The sequence below is a fragment of the Canis lupus genome, chromosome 15 (assembly GCF_003254725.2).
Source record: "Canis lupus dingo isolate Sandy chromosome 15, ASM325472v2, whole genome shotgun sequence".
Lineage (NCBI taxonomy): Eukaryota > Metazoa > Chordata > Mammalia > Carnivora > Canidae > Canis > Canis lupus.
Genome location: NC_064257.1, coordinates 2,368,864 through 2,388,556, shown reverse-complemented (window position 1 = coordinate 2,388,556; position 19,693 = coordinate 2,368,864). Strand labels below are relative to the sequence as shown.

The 19,693-nt window shown below is 41.4% G+C and overlaps 1 protein-coding gene across 3 annotated transcripts in view; it reads left to right on the top strand.

Moving 5' to 3' along the window:
• The first annotated feature begins 1,816 nt into the window (after positions 1 to 1,816).
• The window catches only part of NFYC (nuclear transcription factor Y subunit gamma), a 67,379-nt gene continuing 49,502 nt past the window's right edge, over positions 1,817 to 19,693 (top strand). The window contains exon 1 of one of the 3 annotated variants that reach the window (XM_025419751.3): positions 1,817 to 1,957. Coding sequence is in view for 1 of the 3 variants with exons in the window: in XM_035699006.2 (XP_035554899.2) it covers positions 18,046 to 18,118 (73 nt within the window). In the remaining 2 variants the exon portion in view is untranslated. Of the gene's footprint in view, positions 1,958 to 17,995; positions 18,242 to 19,693 lie in introns of those variants that run through there. The other 2 variants (XM_035699006.2, XM_025419752.3) reach the window with 2 other exon arrangements.

Genomic DNA, 19,693 nt, shown 5'->3' with positions numbered 1-19,693 from the left:
TTCCCCTATGTTAATTCTTACTCGTTTAATTCTGAGGGGAACCTGATTTCCAGACTCTTGCAGGGAAACTGACTGCAGCCCCTATGTGGTGTCAATACTTAATTATAACAGTAATAGTGGATAATGCTAATTTATGCTGATGGCTACACATTTTTATATCTTTTGTAACAAAGTATATGTAATAATTAACTCAGTATTTTAGAGCTTCACTTAGCTTTCTCTCATTAGCTAAGCTCATTTTTTCCTTTTTTTAAATATTTTATTTATTTGAGAGAGGGAGCATGAGTGAGGGAGGGGGAGGAGAGGGAGAAGCAGACTGACTCTCCGCTGAGCAGGGAGCCCCACCGGGCTTGATCCCAGGACCCTGAGATCAGGACCTCAGCAGAAGGCAGACGCTTAACCTACTGAGCCACCCACGCACCCTTATCTTTCTACTATCTTAACATACTATTTATTTTGAGTCTGTTTTGAAATTTTTAATGCTATTTCTCATGTCTGAAAAGTATCATTATCGCCAACTTCTTTATGACACTTCTGCAATTTGCAAAGCACTTTCCTTTACCCTATTTCATTCAATCTCCCCAACACTCCAAGGAGGCAGGAATTAGATCATTTTACAGATGAAACTGAGACTCAGTGAAGTCAGGTGTCTTATAGCTGGTTAGGTTCTGTTCATTCACTCATCAAATATTTATGGAGAGCCTGAAGTGAGATTTATTCAGGTTGGATTTTGAAAACAATTTTCCTGAATCCAAGTCAAGGGCTATTCCGGTATTCTGAACACCTTTCCCACCAGAGTCATACCCTCAAAGGAAGGAAATAACAACAGTGTTGATTATATTGTTGAAGGCTCCTGCAATCCAAGTCTCAGAAAGGCTCAGAGATCCTTTATAAAAAGTCAAGGTAACCACCAGCAAGTGCAGTTTCGCTTCACTCTGCGCTTACACCTAACCCATTGGCTCAGTGTAGATTAATTCATCTACAGATTTCGAAGCTACTCAAATTGACTTGATGGGAATGAGCACTGGGTGTTATGCTACATGTTGGCAAACTGAACTCCAATAAAAAGAAATTTTAAAAAATTGAGCTTTGACACTTGCTAGCTGTGGGGCTTTGGTCAAGTTCCTTAACCCTTCTGAGCATCAGTTTTATCTTTAAGACAGTAATACTAATGCCTTGGGACGACCTGGTTGTGGAGACTGAAGACAGAAGGTATGAAAAACACGTATGTTCATTGTAATGGGTTTTCAACAGAAAATAGTTTATTTATTTATTTTTTCAATAGAAAATAGTTTAGATAGAAATTCTAAACTGCATTCAAATGAGAAAAGAAATGTCTAAGTCGACGGAAGGCTACGTCTTGGGAGGTGCTGTTCTTTACCCTGGAATATAGCATTTTGCAGTTTTGGTGTTAAATCTCCTTTTATGGTACTGGTAGCTATCTTCTCCAGCAGCAGCGCACGGAATCTGGCATCCCCATGCGGTCCTGCGTACCCCGGCTCTTTTCTCCCAAATTTACCCCCACCCCAAAAAGAAAAACCGTATTTAACACTCAAGCGTGCACTCCGAATCACAGGTCCGGAGGCGCAGAACGCCCCGCGGCGGTCACCAGGCAACGCCTCCGGGCCCCTAGGAGGGGGCGGGGCCAGAAGGCCCGCTGATCTCGCTCCGCCTCCCCAGGTCGTCGCCCCTTCCTAATTCTCGCGAGACTTCACACAAGTCAGCTTCTGCGCATTTCGAGACCCAGGGAGTCCAGGCGCGGGGGGGCAGGGGGGAGGGGGGAGGGGGGAGGGGGGAGACGGTGCAAACGGCGTGGCCGCCATCTTGTTTGTGCCCGCGCTTCGCGCGCGCTCCGTTCTCCGTGACGCACGCTTCCCCCTCCCCTCCGCCGAGCCCAGGCCTCCGCAGGAGCGCGGGGGCGGCTCCCGGTCTTCCCTGGACTCCTGAGCAGAGGCGTGTGAGTGTGCGGGAGCGTGTCCGCGGGGAGGGAAGGGGAGCGGCGAGCGGCGGCGGCGGCGGGGGGGAGGGGCAGCGCTTCCCGCCCTCGGCGGAGACCTCGCTTCCTCTCGCGGCCGCTGCCGTAGTTCGGTCCGGCCTGGCCGCCGCCATGTTGTGTCCTCGCCGGGCCCGCCGCTGTCGCCGCCGCCGCGCTCCTGGGGTCCGCGCGCCTCGTCGGCCCGGCCCGCGGGCTTTCTCCCATTGGCGGAAGGCGACTGCGGGGGGGCTCGCTCGTGATTGGTCGGTGGCGGGGAGGCCGCGGACCTGGCACCTTATTGGTCGCGCCGGCTCCGGCCTGGGGGGTGAGGAAGCGATCGGAGGCTGCAGGGATGCGCGCGGCTCGGGCTCGGGCTCGGGCTCGGGCTCGGGCTCCGGCTCGGGCTCGGGCGGCCGGGGGTGACCCCCTCCGGTGCGGCCGCGGGGTTGAGGCTGGGGGCGGGCCTGGACCCCTTAAGGGGGAAGACAAGGTGAGGGTCCTGCAGGTACTGTGCACGGCCCGGGGTGGGGCGCGCCCCTAACTCCAGAGGTACCTCCGTGGAACCTGCGTGGCCTCTTATAGGGCCGTACAAGCCCCAAGGATGCAAGGCTTGGAAACACCGAAACCGGGGTCAAGGGCTGAGAGTGTGTTGCTAGAGCCGGGAGAGCTAGACCTGGACTTTTTTTTTATCTTTATTTTTATTTTTTAAATCGAGCATCGTTAACATAGAGTGTTATTTTAGTTTCAGGTGCACAGGGTAGTGATTCAACAATTCCATGCATCACCCAGTGCTCCGCTCCCAAGTGTATCCCTTGATCCTCATCCCCTGACCTGCCCCCTCTCTGATCATCATCGGTTTGTTTTCTTATGGTTAAGATACACTGGAGTCGAACCCAATTTGTGAGCGAGCTCGATGTCCACGGATGCTAGCTAGATCTGAGGGCATTGGTGTAGGAGGAAAGGGCATCAGGGCGTTAGGGACGGATCGAAGCGATAGGATCAGATCAGAGGGGCACTTGATGGGATGAGCGCTGGGTGTTATGCTATATGTTGGCAAATTGAATTCCAATAAAAAATAAAAAAATAAAAGGATCAGATCAGGGATTTTGTCGGAGAGTGCCAGCCTTGAAAGCGAGGTTTCAGTTAACCACCGGATCTGGGATGTGATATCAGGAGAAAACTAAACAGAACCAGCCTGAGAAAGGGATCCCGTTGAGTCAGTGCGCCGGGTCTTTACTGAATGCCGCCAAGCCTTAAGAGGCACAGCATTAAGTAGTGACAGATACTTAGGAATGAGAAGTGCAAAGCATTTTGGGGGAACATTTTCAGACTTGGGAATTATAGATGATTGGGTCTCAGGACCATGCAGTTGATTTTGAGGTATTGATATATGAAGTTTTCCTGCCTTAGGAAGCATACACGTCAGGGCTGAGATTCTAAAGCTACACTTGCTAGTAGATATTAGTTACTTGGCATTTATTTGTTGAATAGATATTGTTAGGTTCCTCTTTAGTGGAAGAGAGCTTAACAGAGATCCTGGACCCTTGAATTATAATTATAATTATTATTATTTTTATATGTATATGCTGAAAAAGTATACCCACATTTGTGTGCAATTATTATTATTTAAATAAGCAGCTTATGGCATCTGGGTGGCTCAGCGGTTGAGTGTCTGCCTTTGGCTTAGGGCCTGACCCCCGGAGTCCTGGGATCAGGTCCCAGGTCGGGCTCCCTGCATGGAGCCTGCTTCTCCCTCTGCCTGTGTCTCTGCCTCTCTCTCTCTGTGTCTCTCATGAATAAATAAATAAAATCTTTAAAAATAAGTAAAGAAGCAGCTTAGAAGGAAAATAAACTAGTACATCATTTTCTTGCATCTTGTCATGAGTTACAGGACTTGTCAACACTTTCTAGTTTGTGTTTCACCAAACTTTTGTTCTAGTCGAAGAGCTGTTAGAGTCAGCTGGGGTATTTTATCACTTTCCATTTTATTGTAATGAATTGTTCTGTATTTGCTCTTCCCATGGTTAGGGGATCATGGAAACACATTTGTGTTAAACCTCTGTGTTTCCTAATTTGTTTTTCTTCGTCTATGTTAGATGATCCTTTCTAGCTTTAGATGAATGTTATACTTCTGTTTTCATACCAGCTTCAAGAAACTTCTCTGGTTTTCAAATTTGGTCAGTTTTATGTGAATGCAACAAAATTTTCAAGAGAGAAAGAGAAAGTAGTAGAGGAATGGAATTGACATTTTAGAGCACATTTACCACCCTGTTCTGTTAGGTAGGCATTATCATTCCCATATTGCAGATGATAAAGTTGAGGATCAGAGAGGTTATGTAGCTTATACAGTGTCACTCGGTGGTTGAACTGGAATTCTGATCCAAGTTGTCTGTTGCCAAAGCCTGTAGTTTTAAGTGCTATGTTGTGCTGTCCATATAAACCTGACTAGTCAAACTTCAGATAGCGTTATATTTCAAAGTGAATCATCTTTCTTTGATTGATGGGTGTCAGGACTGTATTGAATGGGGAGAATATAAACAATTTTTTGTAGTGTTTCAATGATTCAGACCACGGAATAGGAACCAGATAGAATATAGGTTCTTCAGCTGGATATTTTTTTTTTTAATTTTTATTTATTTATGATAGCCACACAGAGAGAGAGAGAGAGAGAGAGAGAGAGAGAGGCAGAGACACAGGCAGAGGGAGAAGCAGGCTCCATGCACCGGGAGCCCGATGTGGGATTCGATCCCGGGTCTCCAGGATCGCGCCCTGGGCCAAAGGCAGGCGCCAAACCACTGCGCCACCCAGGGATCCCCAGCTGGATATTTAAATCATATCTCTTGTTTTCTGTTGTGTAGAGAAAGATTTACAAAGTAAACTGTTGGAGTTTTTCTGAAGCCAGGTAGATACTAGGGAAAAGTATGTACAGAAAGTTTAAGAATCTGCATTCTTTAAAATAAAATCAGGCTTCAGAAAATTGCTGACATAATCCTTCTATATATGGAAGTGATTAATGCCAAGGAGTGAGGAACTACCAAGTGTATAAAGAACTCATTTGGAAGCTTTTTCAAATATCACTAGTTCTTTAGAATCGTAGTCTCCAAACACTGGGATCTATCCAGAAGCCTAGTGCCTTCTTCAAACCATGGGATAGTGATTCTGTTATATACTTATTCTGAATGATGTGTAAAAGTAAGCCTGGATATAAAAAATTATTTGCAGTTCTAGTATTTGTATGGAAATCTTTAATTCAAGTTTCAAGGGGAGACGAATTGGAAGTTTGAGTTGCTTTGCTACTTGATACAATTAGGTGAGGATCTCCTCTCTTTTATTTGCAATTAACAATTACATTGCAGTGTGGAAGTTAGAGTCAAAAGAACAAGAGGAAATAGGGCTTGCCATGCATTTTGTACCTTGGTCATCTCACCTTCCTTTGACTCAGTCATTAAGGTAGCCAAATATGAAGAATATTAGGGCATCCAGACAAGGTTGCAAAAACAAGCATACACATACTTGCTTTTTATTCAGCAAGCCTTTCTTAACTATCTGCTCTTTAACACCAGTGATCGCCTTCATTCCCATTTGCTCCTTGCACCCATGGCCAGTTGCTGGGCCTTGTTAACATCTGGAATTGACCATACTAGAAGTCTTGAACTCACAGGAGGTCTGAATTTATGGTAAAAACTTGAGAACATCAACTTTGCCATCTAAGTAGACTCACACTAATGTTTAATACTTAACAGACTGTGTCCATGTCTTGTTATCTGAATCGTTATAACAGGTTATTATTATCTCATTTATGTGTACATATTTTCCATTTGGTCAAAACTGACTCATTGTACTAGAAAAGATACAGGGTTTCTTACCCCATTTAGAGAGTAGAGGCAAAGTGAAGTGAGGAGCTGATGCTAGGTGTCTTGGAGGCAATTTTGAAATTCACATCTCTCTTAGTTCAAAGATACTGAACCACTAAAAATCTATGAATCAAACTCAGGAATGATATAGTTACTACCTTTAATTAAGTCTTACATTGCATCAGCTAGGGTATAAACGTGTTATATATATTATCTGCACATGCTGTGTGGTAGATCCTATTACCACCTGCAGTTTTAGGTTCACACCTAAAGGAAAGGAGTTAAGTAATTTGTTCAATATCACACAAGGTGGCAGAGCCTAGATTCAAGCATAGGTCTGTAACTCTTAATTCTTTTTTTTTTTTTTTTTTAAGATTTTACTTTTTTTTTTTTTTTTTAAGATTTTATTTATTTATTCACGATAGACATAGAGAGAGGCAGAGACACAGGCAGAGGGAGAAGCAGGCTCCATGCAGGGAGCCTGGTGTGGGACTCGATCCCGGGACTTCAGGATCGTGCCCTGGGCCAAAGGCAGGCGCTAAACCGCTGAGCCACTCAGGGATCCCCAGATTTTACTTATTTTTATTTGAGAGCAAGAGAGAGAGGATGGCAGACAGGGAGAAGCAGAAGCCCTACTGAACGGAGAGCCCATGAGGCTGGGTGTGGGGCTCGATCCCAGGACCCTGGGATCATGACCTGAGCTGAAGACAGACACTTAACCAACTGAGCCACCCAGGTGCCCCTATAACTTTTAACTCTTATAAAATTTGTGGAACCTTTACTCTTCAATACTGGGTTCTCTTTTTCTTTTTTCTTTCTTTCTTTCTTTCTTTCTTTCTTTCTTTCTTTCTTTCTTTCTTTCTTTTTAGAGAGTGTAAATGTACAAGGTGGGGAAGGGTGAGGGAGAGAATTTTTTTTTTTAAGATTTTTTTTTTATATATATACATATAGAGAGAGCATGGGGTGCACAGAGGGATAAGGAGAGAGAGAATCTCAGACTCTGCACTGAGCATGGAGCTGACATGGAGCCCAATCCCATGACCCTGAGACCATGACCTGAGCTGAAATCAAGAGTCAGACGCTTAACCAACTAAGCTACCCAGGTGCCCCAAACACTGTGTTCTCTTGGCACCATAAATTATTAGGAGAAAAGAAAAAATGCTTGCATCTTGGATCAGGAAGTGATTTTTAATTTCTTTCAGGCAAGTAAGTGCTTTGTACTGAGGCCCTAGACTGTGGTGACCTTGACAAGGTCACTTGACTCTGCAAGGGGAGAGCCGGGTCTAACCCAGATTACTGGATTCCCAGACCAGTGTTCATTCCTTTGGACAATATTGCCTCTTCTGTGGAAACACTGATGATGATAGAGATGACTTTAAGGCACCTTTTGACAAGTTTGCCTCATTCATAGGAGGGAGAATGGCAAAAGACATTATTAAGGTCACAGATGACCTTCTTGAGGTTCATTCCAGCCTCAGGCATACAACCTAGGAAGAACATTCCTTAGCCAGCAAGTTGTTCTTTTCCATTCAGTTTCTTGTGCTCAAAGCAGACTGATTGTGAATTATCTGATGTCTTTCAGTCTCTCTTTTCATTTTGTTTATTCAGTTTTTCATGCGTGTGTGGTGACTAGTTAGAAAGGCTACAAGGTCATTTTAGTATTTTCCCAGAGACCGAAAGCACCTAACATAATTTAAGGAGATTAATTGTAGGAGGAAATGGATTTAAAGTACTTTGGCCAAAAAGTGCTGTTAGGTGGGGGTAGTGTAGTTGCTGATGCTGGAGTCAGACCTGGGAAAGAATTCTGTCTGCAGTGCATTTACCCTCTAGTGTGAGCTGGGGGTCAGATTCTTAGCCTGTTTGAGCCTTAGTTTCTTGCTCTGTAAAGTAGTGGTAATGCTACTTGTCTTACAGAGTAGTTATGAAAAATGAATATAGTAGCATATGGTGGGTGCCTGTCACCAAGTGGACCTTAATATGTGAGAGGACACATCACTTTTTAGAACAGCATAAAATCTGTCCTTTCAGCCTGTTAGAGCTTCCCTAATGAGGAGGCCTTTTGTAAAAATGATCTACTCTTTTATATACAGTAAGATTTCTACATGGTGGAAGCAACCACTTGGCATGAAAGAAATAACCTAATTTAGTTGTATTGTTGTGGTTTAGAAGCTGATTTATGGTGGGTCCATATTATTACTAGTTTATATTTATAAACATACAAAGTAGTAGGACCATTTATTTCAGGATTAGCTTGTCTCCTGATTGCTCTGTTAATCCCCAGGTTCTGAGTGCTAATGACTTTGAGGAGATGAGAACTTTCCCATATTTGCTAAATGGCAATACTTATTGAAATCAGAACAACCAGTGTTATCCTTCAGTCCAGAAAGAGAGTTGCATTATAGTCCTTTAAAACATTTTCCAGTTGTAGAAATTGTCAGTTGAGGCAGGACCGTCAGTTTGGTTTGTAGTCACCTGGGCAGCATTTTCTCTGAAGTAAGCAGGAAGACAACATTGTGGAATGGTTCAGGAAAAATCTCTCTGCCTGCAGAAATTTTTGCCAGGTTGCAAAATTTGCTGCACCCTTCCCACACTTCTCCATGTTTTAGCAGTGATTACCTGATAACAGATGTTGATCTGTACTCATTTTCAGCATGAGAGTTGTGTTTTCTATTTTGGTTTAAGTCTGTTTGGTTTACTTGTTTGGGGTCACCTAACTGACTCAGTTGGTGGAGTGTGCGACTCTTGATCTTGGGATTGTGGGTTCAAGCCCCACGTTGAGTGTGAAGAATTTTTAAAAAGACAGTCCTAAAAAAAAAAAAAAAAAGTCCTTACCTGTCTTTTGATAGGTTACTTTACTTCTAAATTCAGTATACTTTTATACAACGAGAACTTTTTAATAGATAAACTTCAGGTGCAGTTTAGAGAGAGGGACTAGGCTAACCTTTGATTTTGAATGTTTCTTTTCTTTTTTTTTTTTTTTTTGCTTTTGAATGTTTCTAGTAGAATAAGTTTAACTCAGAGGTTCAGATCTTCATGTCCAAGGTATATAATAAGGTGTCCTATTTAGATGCATACTTTTCACTTAAAATCAATAGTATGTTGTTAGATCAGATTCAAAAATTAATCTTAAAGTACATTCATGGGTATGAACTGTAAATAGTGATCTTGAGCAGTGCTTCAATAAATGCTTCAGTGACTCATAGGAAATGATATTGGATTATAGAATATTTTGTATGATGTCATTGGCTTAAATCTATCAGTTACAGCAGTCCCACCCATTCTCTGCGGTTTCGCTTTCTGTGGTTTCAGTTACCCATAGTCAACTGTGATCCAGAAACAGGTTCTGCTCCTCCTTCTGATTATTGTCAGAAGATCAGTATGCCACATCTCAATGCCTGTCATTCCCCTTACTTCATCCCCTCACACAGGCCTTTTATCATCTTACATCATCACAAGAAGGGTGAGCGCAGAAAGATTTTGAGAGAGAGAGAGAGAGGTCACATTCACATAATAGTATATTGCTATGAATTGTTCTATTTTATTATTAGTTATCGATGTTGATCTGTACTGTGCCTAATTTATAAATTAAACTTCATCATAGGTATGTACGTATAGGAAGAAACATAGTGTATATAGGGTTCAGTAGTGTCCTCAGTTTCAGGCATCCACTGGACAGGGGGTGGGGGGCTTGTGGAATATATCTTCTGTAGGTAAGAGAGGACTACTGTACTGAAGGTTTTCATAATTTCTATTATTGCTAACCCTTCCCTCAAGCTGCACATTGTCCAGTGATCTATATGAAGTGAGATTTTTTGCCTAGTGTTAAAAAAACATATCCCCTCACTACTGGTATGATCTGTTCATTTAAAAGAGGAAAGTGAAAGTACATACAATCTGCACACTTGAACATCTTTGTCATTTTTAACTGTCTTAAAAATTATTACTGTGCCCTGAAAGGTAAGTAGCTTAGAATTTGCTCATTATCAGCTGACAAAGTTGTGGCCTTTTTAAAAAGCAAAGCACACTTGGTTGGCAGTAATTTGGGAAGCAGAGGATTGCTATTTATGGTGATATTTAATGTCATTTTCAGTAGGACTAAATTAAAAGGGAAATGCCATAATGTGGGTAAAACTCCAACCATTTTGGAAGGTGGTCAGAGTAGAGTTGCCTATAATCTTTTCATTCCACCAAAATCTGTAATCGCAGTTTAGAGAAGTGTTTCCTAAGCTGTTTCATCGACTGTTATTTCTTGTATAATATAATAAATGTTCTCTGGCGTTGAAAAAAAAAATCCTTGACAGAATGTTGAAAAAAGGATCCTTGACAGAATGATGGCTAAAGTGAAATGCATTTCTTTACTGCAGATTAGTATTCAGAGCCTTTGAGTTGACGTGCCTTGTGACTCTTCAAGAGAGAGGATACATAATGCAGTGTTTCTTGAACTTATTTGGCCATGGAACCCTGTTTGTGAGAACATCTAATAAGCATTTCATGTTATGACTAGTGTGTAGTGGGGCCCAGTTGAACGGTTCTAGTGTAGAGAGTTTATGAGTAAAAAATGAATCTTTTTGTATAAGACAGCTTGGCCCATAGTGGGAAAGGAATTTTCTGGGAACATACAACATGTCTCCAAAGTCATAAAGACTCTTAGGGATGAATGTGATTTCAAAAGATCATCTAACCCAGTTGCCAATATCAACAATAACACTAGTAGCTACCATTTTTTAGAGCCCTTGCTGTTTATCAGTCATAGTGTTGTTATTCTCCAGGCATTATTAGCCAGTGGTCTTAATGATTTTTATCTTCTTAAAATTTCCAATTCATCAACATCTGCATTATTACATTTTCCAGTAACTAGATGACCACAGGGTCTTGTTTTCTCTGCTGTCTGGAGCTGCCATGCTTCCACCCTGTCTACTTCTCCATATTATACCCTGAATGATCTGCTGAAAGGGTAATTCGATATTGGTCCCATGCTCAAAACCCTTCAGTTGCTTACTGTTATCCTCAGAATAAGGTTCTAGTATCTTAGTCTTGTCTAGCCCTGTTCACTTTTCTAGGTTAACTTCTAGCCTCTTATCTCTGGGCTACTGCCATATCAAACTATAGCCCTTCCAGGAATGTGATCCTTTCTGTCAGCTCCAGGACTTTTTTGCACATGCAGTTTGCTTGCCTGTCTCAGTAGGTTCCTATTCTTCTTAAAATTTTCAGTCTTCCAAGAAGCCATCTCTGGCTGGCCTGAAATTGAGTTAGGCCCTGGGCTAGGGGCCCTGCTTATTTCCTATACTATGCATTTTCTCTTGTTGTAACTCTTAACACAACGGCACTATGATTGCTGATTTTAATTTTCTTCTTTGTTATAATAGACTATAGTCTCCTTGCAGACAGGACTGTGTATTTTGTAGGATCCCAGATCTTAGCACAATGCCTACATATAAGTATTTATTGAACAAATGAAAGTATCCTTAATCCTTACAGCTTTACAAGGTGGTTTATGGTTTAGGAAATTGGCCTCGGTGGGGTTAAGTAACTAGTTTGAGGTTACTCAGCTAAAAAGAGGCGAGGAGGGATTAGAATCTAAATCTGTCTAGCTGCAAAGACTGGGCTTTTCCCTCCCCTGCTTCTCCACATGGCTGCTCTTTTTCATCTTGTCTTTACATATTCCTGTCAAGTGTTCAAACAGCCTGTGCTAACAACCCCATCCATAACTTCTGAGGCAGCTTGTGCCATCTTTGGACAGCTCTGAGAGAATAGAATAGTTTTCCATCCATTGGTCTTAATTTATGCTTTGGAGACTATAACTTATTTTTTAAAAACAAATAATTCAGAATTTATGATCCACTTAAGGTCTCATTTATTGGTTTACTTCATTTATTGAGCAGCCATTTAACGGGCACCAGCAAGTGCTGTGTTCCTAATTCTAATGATATTGTCATTACTCAAAATGTTTCTGGGACTTCTTTGGGGATTGTCTTCAAAACTTCTGTCAGATTGTTTTGAAAGTGTGTTGATGCACTTTTTTAAACCTTGAAGGTAGATTTGGTTTGGGAAATAACTAATAAGTTGTTCAGGACCAAGTCAGGTGAAAGATATGGGTCAGCAGTAACAATCTGGCAGCCCTTAATTTTCTTTGTTCTGCTTATAATTAAAAAAATTTTTTTGAACCAGAATTGAAAAAGGAAAGATTTGACATTAAAAATTAAAACCACTTGGCTTTCATTTTTTTTTTTTTTTAAACCATACAAAATGATACTACTTATGAAGCCATTGCTGTGGTTCTGGAAGGGATAATGAAGGTACCAGGAATGGGCATAATGGATGTTCCCTGTGATGCTATTTACAATATGTTAAAATTGAAGACATTGAAGGATTAAAATCTAAAATACATGAAGACCTTAGCTATCTCAGCACCACACAAACACACACACACAAACACACACACAAAGTCAAGTTAAATGCGCAGATGGGATGCCTGGGTGGTTTAGCGGTTTAGCGCCTGCCTTTGGCCCAGGGCGTGATCCCGGAGTCCCAGGATCAAGTCCCACATGGGGCTCCCTCCTTCTCCTTCTGCCTATGTCTCTGCCTCACTCTTTGTGTCTCTCAAGAATAAATAAAATCTTAAAAAAAATGCACAGAGGATCTGAAAAGACATTTTTGAAAGGACATGCAGATGGCCATTTCAAAAGGAGACATACAGATGGCCAACAGACACATGAAAAGGTGCTCAACATCACTAATCATCAGGAAAATGCAGATGAAAACTGCAATGATATATTACCTTATACCTGTCAGAAAGGCTAAAATTAAAAAAGACAAGAAATAAGTGTCAGCAAAGATGTGGAGAAAAAGGAACCTTTGTGTGGTGTTGGTGGGATAAATTGGTACAGCCACTGTGGAAACAGTATGGAGGTTCCTCAAAAAATTAAAAATAGAAATACCATATGATCCAGTAATTCCACTACTATGTATCTACCCAAAGGAAATGAAAACACTAATTCAGAAAGATATATGCACCCCTATGTTCATTGTAGCCTTGGCATTATTTACAATAGCTAGGATGTGGAAGCAACCTAAGTGTCCATCAATAGATGAGTGGATAGGAAGATGTGGTACACACACACACAGACACACACTCAGTGGAATATTACATAGCCAAAAAAAGAATGAGATTGTGTCATTTGTGACAATATGGATGGATCTAGAGGGTATTATGCTAAGTGAAATAAGTCATACTGAGAAAGACTAAAATCTAAAAATCAAAACAAATAAAAGCACAGTTAGACCTAGAAATACAGAGAACATACTACTGATGGTTGCCAGTGAGGTGAGGGGCATGGAATGGGTGAAGGGAAGTGGGAGATACAGGCTTCCAGTTGTGGAATGAATAAACCTCAGGAATGAAAGGCACAACATAGGGAATATAGTTCATGATACTATAGTAGTGTTGTATGGTGACAGATGGTAGCTGCACTTGTGGTGAGCATAACATAACATATAGAGAAGTTGAATCACTATGTTATATACCTGAAACTAGTGTAACATGTGTCAGCTGTACTCAAAAAATTCAAAAGGTAAAAAATAAATAAAAAAGGAAGCTACTGGAAGTTATTAATATAAAACTAACTGAAAATTATGGTACATCCATTCAATGGAATATAACCCAATTATAAAGGATACAGATATATATTTGATGTGGAAAATTGTCCACATTTTTTAAGTGGAAAAAAATACAAAAACAGTTTATATAGTATTATATTTAGAGACTTAGCTTTCTCATTTACATAAGTAAAATATAGTGTTTGATTCTGAATGGTTGCATTAAAGATACTCTTTTAAAAATACCCCATTTTAGCAGTGCCCAAGTGGCTCAGTTTGTTAAGCATCTGTCTTGGGCTCAGGTCATGATTCCAGGGTCCTGGTATCAAGCCCACATGGGGCTCCCTGCTCCCCAGCTGGGAGCCTGCTTCTCCCTCTCCCTCTCATCCCTTGCTCATGAGCATGTGCTCTCAAATAAACACATCTTTTTTTTTTTTAAGATTTTATTTATTTATTCATGAGAGACACAAAGAGAGAGGCAGAGACATAGGCAGAGGGAGAAGCAGGCTCCATACAGGGAGCCCCACATGGGACTCCATCTTGGGTCTCCAGGATCATGCCTGGGCTGAAGGTGGCGCTAAACTGATGAGCCACCAGGGCTGCCCAACAAATAAAATCTTAAAAAAAAACAAACAAAAAACCCATTATATATCCATCTCATCAGCTTAGTATATAATAAGTCATACAATGTAATATTCAAGTGAATATGGCTTTGTGTTCACATCACAACATATGAAGAGTTTGTTTTTCTTTAGAGGTTCTCTGATATTTCTTGGGGCTTCTAGGTTTACGTTACTAAGTCCAAAGGAATCAGCTAGGGGCACCATCAATAAAATATTTATTTGTTCAGGGCACTGAAGAGCCCAGTTTCTTTGCTGCTAGTTATGCTTGTGACGTGATATAGTATAACCTCCAAGATCAGGTCATCTTGTGGACTGAGCAAGACCTTGTCCTTGACAAGAATTGTCATGGTAGTTAAGGCCAACTTCTGCCATAACTCTGGTCCTTCAGTCATTCCTCAGGATGCCAGATCAAGAGCTGTTGTAGCATCATCTTTTTGTTTTCAGAATCTGGCTTTTGCTGCTTTTATGGATTCTGAAGCTCTTGCTGCAGCTGACTAGTATTCTTTCATGGCCTTTGTCAGTTTGGAGCTGAACAGTGGCTGCCCCTTTAGATGGGACAGGCACCCTCCAGTTTTCCTCAGTCCCTACTATTCCATGTTATTTTGTTGACGCTACGGCTAAGGTTGTGTTTGATGTATATCTCTGTACTGAGCACTGGGGATATATGTGGGTATAAATAAAACGTAGCCGCTGTCTTCAGGAAGCCCTCTTCTGGTAATAGACATGGATAAGACTATAATGTATGATAAATGGTCTAGTCAAGTGTATATTTACATATTAATTGAATACCTACCACATGCAGGTATTAATGCTGAGTGCTTTACCTTGTTTAAGCCTTAACATTTCTCTTCGCTTCGGCAGCACGTATCCTAAGCCTCAACATTCTCATAGGTTGTTTTTTTTTTTTTTCTTTTCATTTTTTTACATGAAGAAATGAGCTCAGAGATGGTTAAGGAACTTGGCCAGAGTCCTAGAATTTTCTGACCAAGAGCATCAGTTCCCACCCTGCCTACTCTGAGAGCATTTAAGCTTGAACCATGTAATCAGAGGCCTTCACTTTGCCTCATAGTGATATGGGTGTTTTTTTAGGGCAAGATGATACAGTTCTCTAGTTTGGAGGGCTGCTGAGATCGAGGACCAAGGAAGAATGTGAGTGGGAATCCCAGAGGTCACATGAGGGTCTTAGTCCACAGTAACAACAGGCTAGAGAAGGGAAAGCAATACTAAGTCAATGGGTCAGACTGCCAGATGGAAATTCTAGGATAATTTCAGTTCTCTTCCCACTAGTAGCTTGAATTCTTGTAAGGTGGCTGTTGATGAGAAATAGGGGTTGAGGGGCACCTGGGTGGCACAGTTGGTTCAGTGTCTGATTCTTGGTTTCAGCTCAGATCATGATCTCAGGATTGTGAGATAGAGCCCTGAGTAGGGCTCTGTGCTCAGTGCAGAGTCTGCTTGTTTCTTCCTCTGCCTCTCTTCCACACTCTCCTTCCCCCCTACCCCTTCAAATAAAAAGTCTTTAAAAAAGGAAAAGAAATAGGAGTTGAAGTGTTTTTTTTTTTTTTTTTTTTGCAGACTTTCTAAGAAATAATAAAAACTGTGCCAAAGACCTTCATAGTGTATTAAGGGACATGTTTGGTTTAGTTGGGTACATCAAACACAGAGTCAGGGATGGGCATTTGGGACAATAACCAAATAAATCTCAGCCTGAATTGGTGGTAAAGGCATGGGGAAGATGTTTTGTAGCAGCTGGTAGTCCTCCCACACTGCCCTTTATGGCCTAGGAGTTGCTTTCTGTAGGGTTTCAGGGTATGCTGGAGATAGAAGAGAGACAGTTCCTTCTAGTAGCTTTGGAGCCTTAAGGAGAGGGTGCTGTTTCATCACATACTTAGCTAGGTCTCAGCTCAGGAGTCAGATTTCTAATTTTTATTTTATTTTACTATTTTACTTATTTTTTTAAAAAAGATTTTATTTGTTCATGAGAGACACATAGAGAGGCAGAGACATAGGCAGAGGGAGAAGCAGGCTCCATGCAGGGGGCCCAATGTGGGACTGGATCCTAGGACTCCAGGATCACACCCTGGGTTGAAGGCAGGCGCTCAACTGCTGAGCCACCCAGGCATCCCAAGGTTTCTAATTTTTAAATTAAAGAAGTTGGGTGTAATGGTTTATGCTACCTCTACGTATATGTGACCCCTAAGAATTTCCTTGGCTGTGCCCTGAGATGCCGCATGTCTCGGTGTCAGCATTATGGTACAATAGAAAGAATAGCACCCTAGGTGGGACCTGAGTTTGCATCCTAAGTGTATGGCCAGAAACCAGTTGTCAGACTTCTCCAAACCTCATTCTTCTCACAGGTAAAAAATGGATAGTGAGGATTAGAGGGGGGAAAGTCTGTAGCTTACTTAGCACAGAACCTGGCACTAATAGATGTTCAGAAATAAATTCATTACAACGTGAGAAATGAGTGGAATGTATGTAGAGAAGTTAATATGGCAAAACGATCGGAAAGACCAGACCACCTTGCTTCTGTTTCGGGGGAATGCCAAATCTCAGCATATGCCCATCATGACCTCTTGTATAAGTTCAGCGAAGCTATTTCTACCAAAGGTCTCCTTCCCCCTGGCAAAACAGTTGTGTTGTTTAGCTCTGGGATACTTAGCTTTCAAGGGAGGAAGCAGATCTAAAGAGATTGTTAAAGGTCTTTGGTAATAGTGTGATGTTTCTATCTGAATATTTTGTGAAGAGAAAAAAGACATGTTAATTGATTTTCACCATATTAAGAGGCTCCTCTTAAAATCTCAATAGTTGGGCCCAAAATCCAAAAGCAAATCTTTGACTCCCACCGATAAACTTCAGCATCCCCAGAATGTCTTCAGTAACTGTAGTACTTACAGAATCTCTCCTGAGATCATCCCTGGTACTTATTCTTGAAAATGTGGTAGAAAAGTTTATTCGCTGTGATACCAAAACTCTGTAATATTAAAAGATAATCAGCATTTTATGACCATCCTAAATAAATCAGTCCATCAAACTATGAGCTAATAGTCACTGGCGTTCTATCTCTGCCAGTCCACACCCCCGCCCCCCATCATTGTATTTCCCTCTTGGGTTCCTGGTAGACCATTTGGAAATGCTACCGTTTCTGTCACTACCTTCTTACATTATCCTGGAATTTTCCTGTTTAGATTAGTTTGTGTTTCAAAATAAGGTGATTTATTCTAGTACTAATACATGCTTTTAAAATTACTGGAGACAATGACAGATGCCTTTTTAGAAATCCTACAAGCTATTGTATGCTATTGGTTTCACTCTTTATTACTGTTAAAAAGGTAACATTTCCTTTGGAGCTGTTGGATGAGCCCACCCCGTTTTCTTTTTCTTCTTCTGTTAATACTCGAGAGAAAACTAGATAGTTAAGTCACAACTTTCCGATCTTGTGCACATTGCTTCTCTGGTTTACTGCCATAGGATACTATAGCAATATCTTACTGACATCTTTGATGGCCAATCAGAAGCAGTTAAATTACCTTAAATTTTTTAAATGGAACTCTGAGAGCCAATAAGAAATCCTTTGGGTGGGAACTGTAACAACCCTTTCGTGTGATTTTAAGAACAATTGTAAATTCGCAATTTCCTCTGTTTTGGAAACACAAGAGGCCCTAGTGCATCTGCTATGTGCATTTGCCAGGCATTTCCAAGCCTTAAGTTCCCCTGTAGTTTGAAGTCTGGATCTGACCCCTGTTCTGCTTCTCAAGGTAACTTTAAAACAGGAAGTGTACAAAGGAGGTAACTGATGACGTGAACAGCCAATCATGGCTTTGTGTTCTTAGCTGATAAAGCTGCTCAGCCAATGGGACCACTCTGGAGGCAAGGTTTGGTGTCAAATAGCATGCTAGATTGAATGCCTTTGACTGTTAAAGTGGAAGGAGGCTGCAGGGCTTCATTGGAGCCTCGGAGTTTTTCACTGAGGCAGGGGTCAGCTGAAAGACAAAGAAAAATGGCGAATAGTTTGCTGGGGGGTGGGGGGACAGCTCTTCGGGTTTTCACTGGAGTGGACATTCCAGACTCAGGTTTCTGCATCTGCTGCTTTTGTTTCCTCCGTCCTTTTTTGGGGGGGGAGGGCTAGGAGTGACTTAAATTCTCCCTGTCCGAGGAGATATAAATAACTACATGTAAAATTAATGCAGTTCCCGGTAAGTTTAATTCTTTGTTTTGTGTTAAAATGGTAGAAACTGTTTAGCTTCAGAGAGTGTAGACAAGTTGCACTGTTTCAGAAAATGGCCACTTTACATTCCATGCATACCTTTTGGTGCACCTAGAATACCTTGGCTCTGTTAAGATTTTGCATGCCCTTCACCTAGGATTTCTTTTCCTAGTTGAGTATTGACAAGATCAGGTACATGAAGAAAGGCTAATCATTTTTCAGGGGCACACAGAAGCAAAGCACTTTCTCTTTGCATTGGGTAAACTTAACTGTTTTCCAAATAATTTTCCTTTGTTCAAGTGCACTGAAGCCTTCCTACAGAGTAAGCTGAGTTGTTGTAAGACTTTTTCTGTTTCCATGCACTTTGTTGACATCTGTGTTTTCAGAGGTGGAAGCAACACTATTGCTGTTCTAAATTTGTGTGAAAATATGGTTTGCACGGATGCAGGTTCTGATGGTGAAGGCCCACATGCCAATGTGAAATTCTCCCGTAACTTTCTTGATTTACCTGCCTGCTTCTGTTCTAATACGTACCAGTTAATCAATAACAATCTTTGTTTTAAAATGCACATTCCAGCTTAGAATGTTGGTGAGAAACATACTTTTCCACTATATTGGCAGTGACAAGAGCAAATCTTTTTCTACAATTTCACACATTTTGTCAGGCATTGGTTTGGTTCTTTGAAAATGATGTGAGCAAAGTGCTTTTCATTTTCTGTATGAAATATTTCGAATCCTAATTTACCTGCAATTTGTGAATAGGAAAGTTAAGAGTACAGGTACCCTATCTTTTGCCCTTGATAATTTTTCTCCCCTGTTTTAGGGATACGAAGCTAATGCTGGTTGCTAATCAGTAACCAGCCAGTTTTTGTGAATAGTGAACTCTTCTGTCCCATGTACTAACATCTATAATACACTCAATTTTAAAAAGCAATTCTTTGTTTTCTTATTTGCAAATATGGAATGAAGGTCATTGGAACATTTCTGCAGCAGACTCAATGTGGAGCAGTGAGCCAGCAGTACTCAGTCTCCGGGTAGGGAAAGGGAGCAGGCCCTAGTAGAGGAGAAGTTTGGAGGGTGTTGATTTGCCTTCCCTGGCTTCCCCTCGTGTAAAGGATTTACCTGAGAGGATCGATAGGGGTTTAGATTTTGGGCTCTTCGAATTGGAGTGGTGTAGCAGTCAAAGTTACTAGATGCAGGCCTCTGTCGTTGCTCGCAAAAGTGACCTTGAAAAACTGCCGAGGAGTTGAAAGATTGAAGGACAAAGTTTGTTTATACAGATTTAGACTGAAAAGCTCTATTTAAGATGAAAAGAGACTGTACTTCTGATGTTCAAGTTGAGTGGTTAGTAGGAATATGTTATAGATTCAGATCAGGAGTTTTCAAGCAGTAAGACAATAGAGCTGCATTCATTCTCTCTTCCACTCTTCTCCGTTCCTTC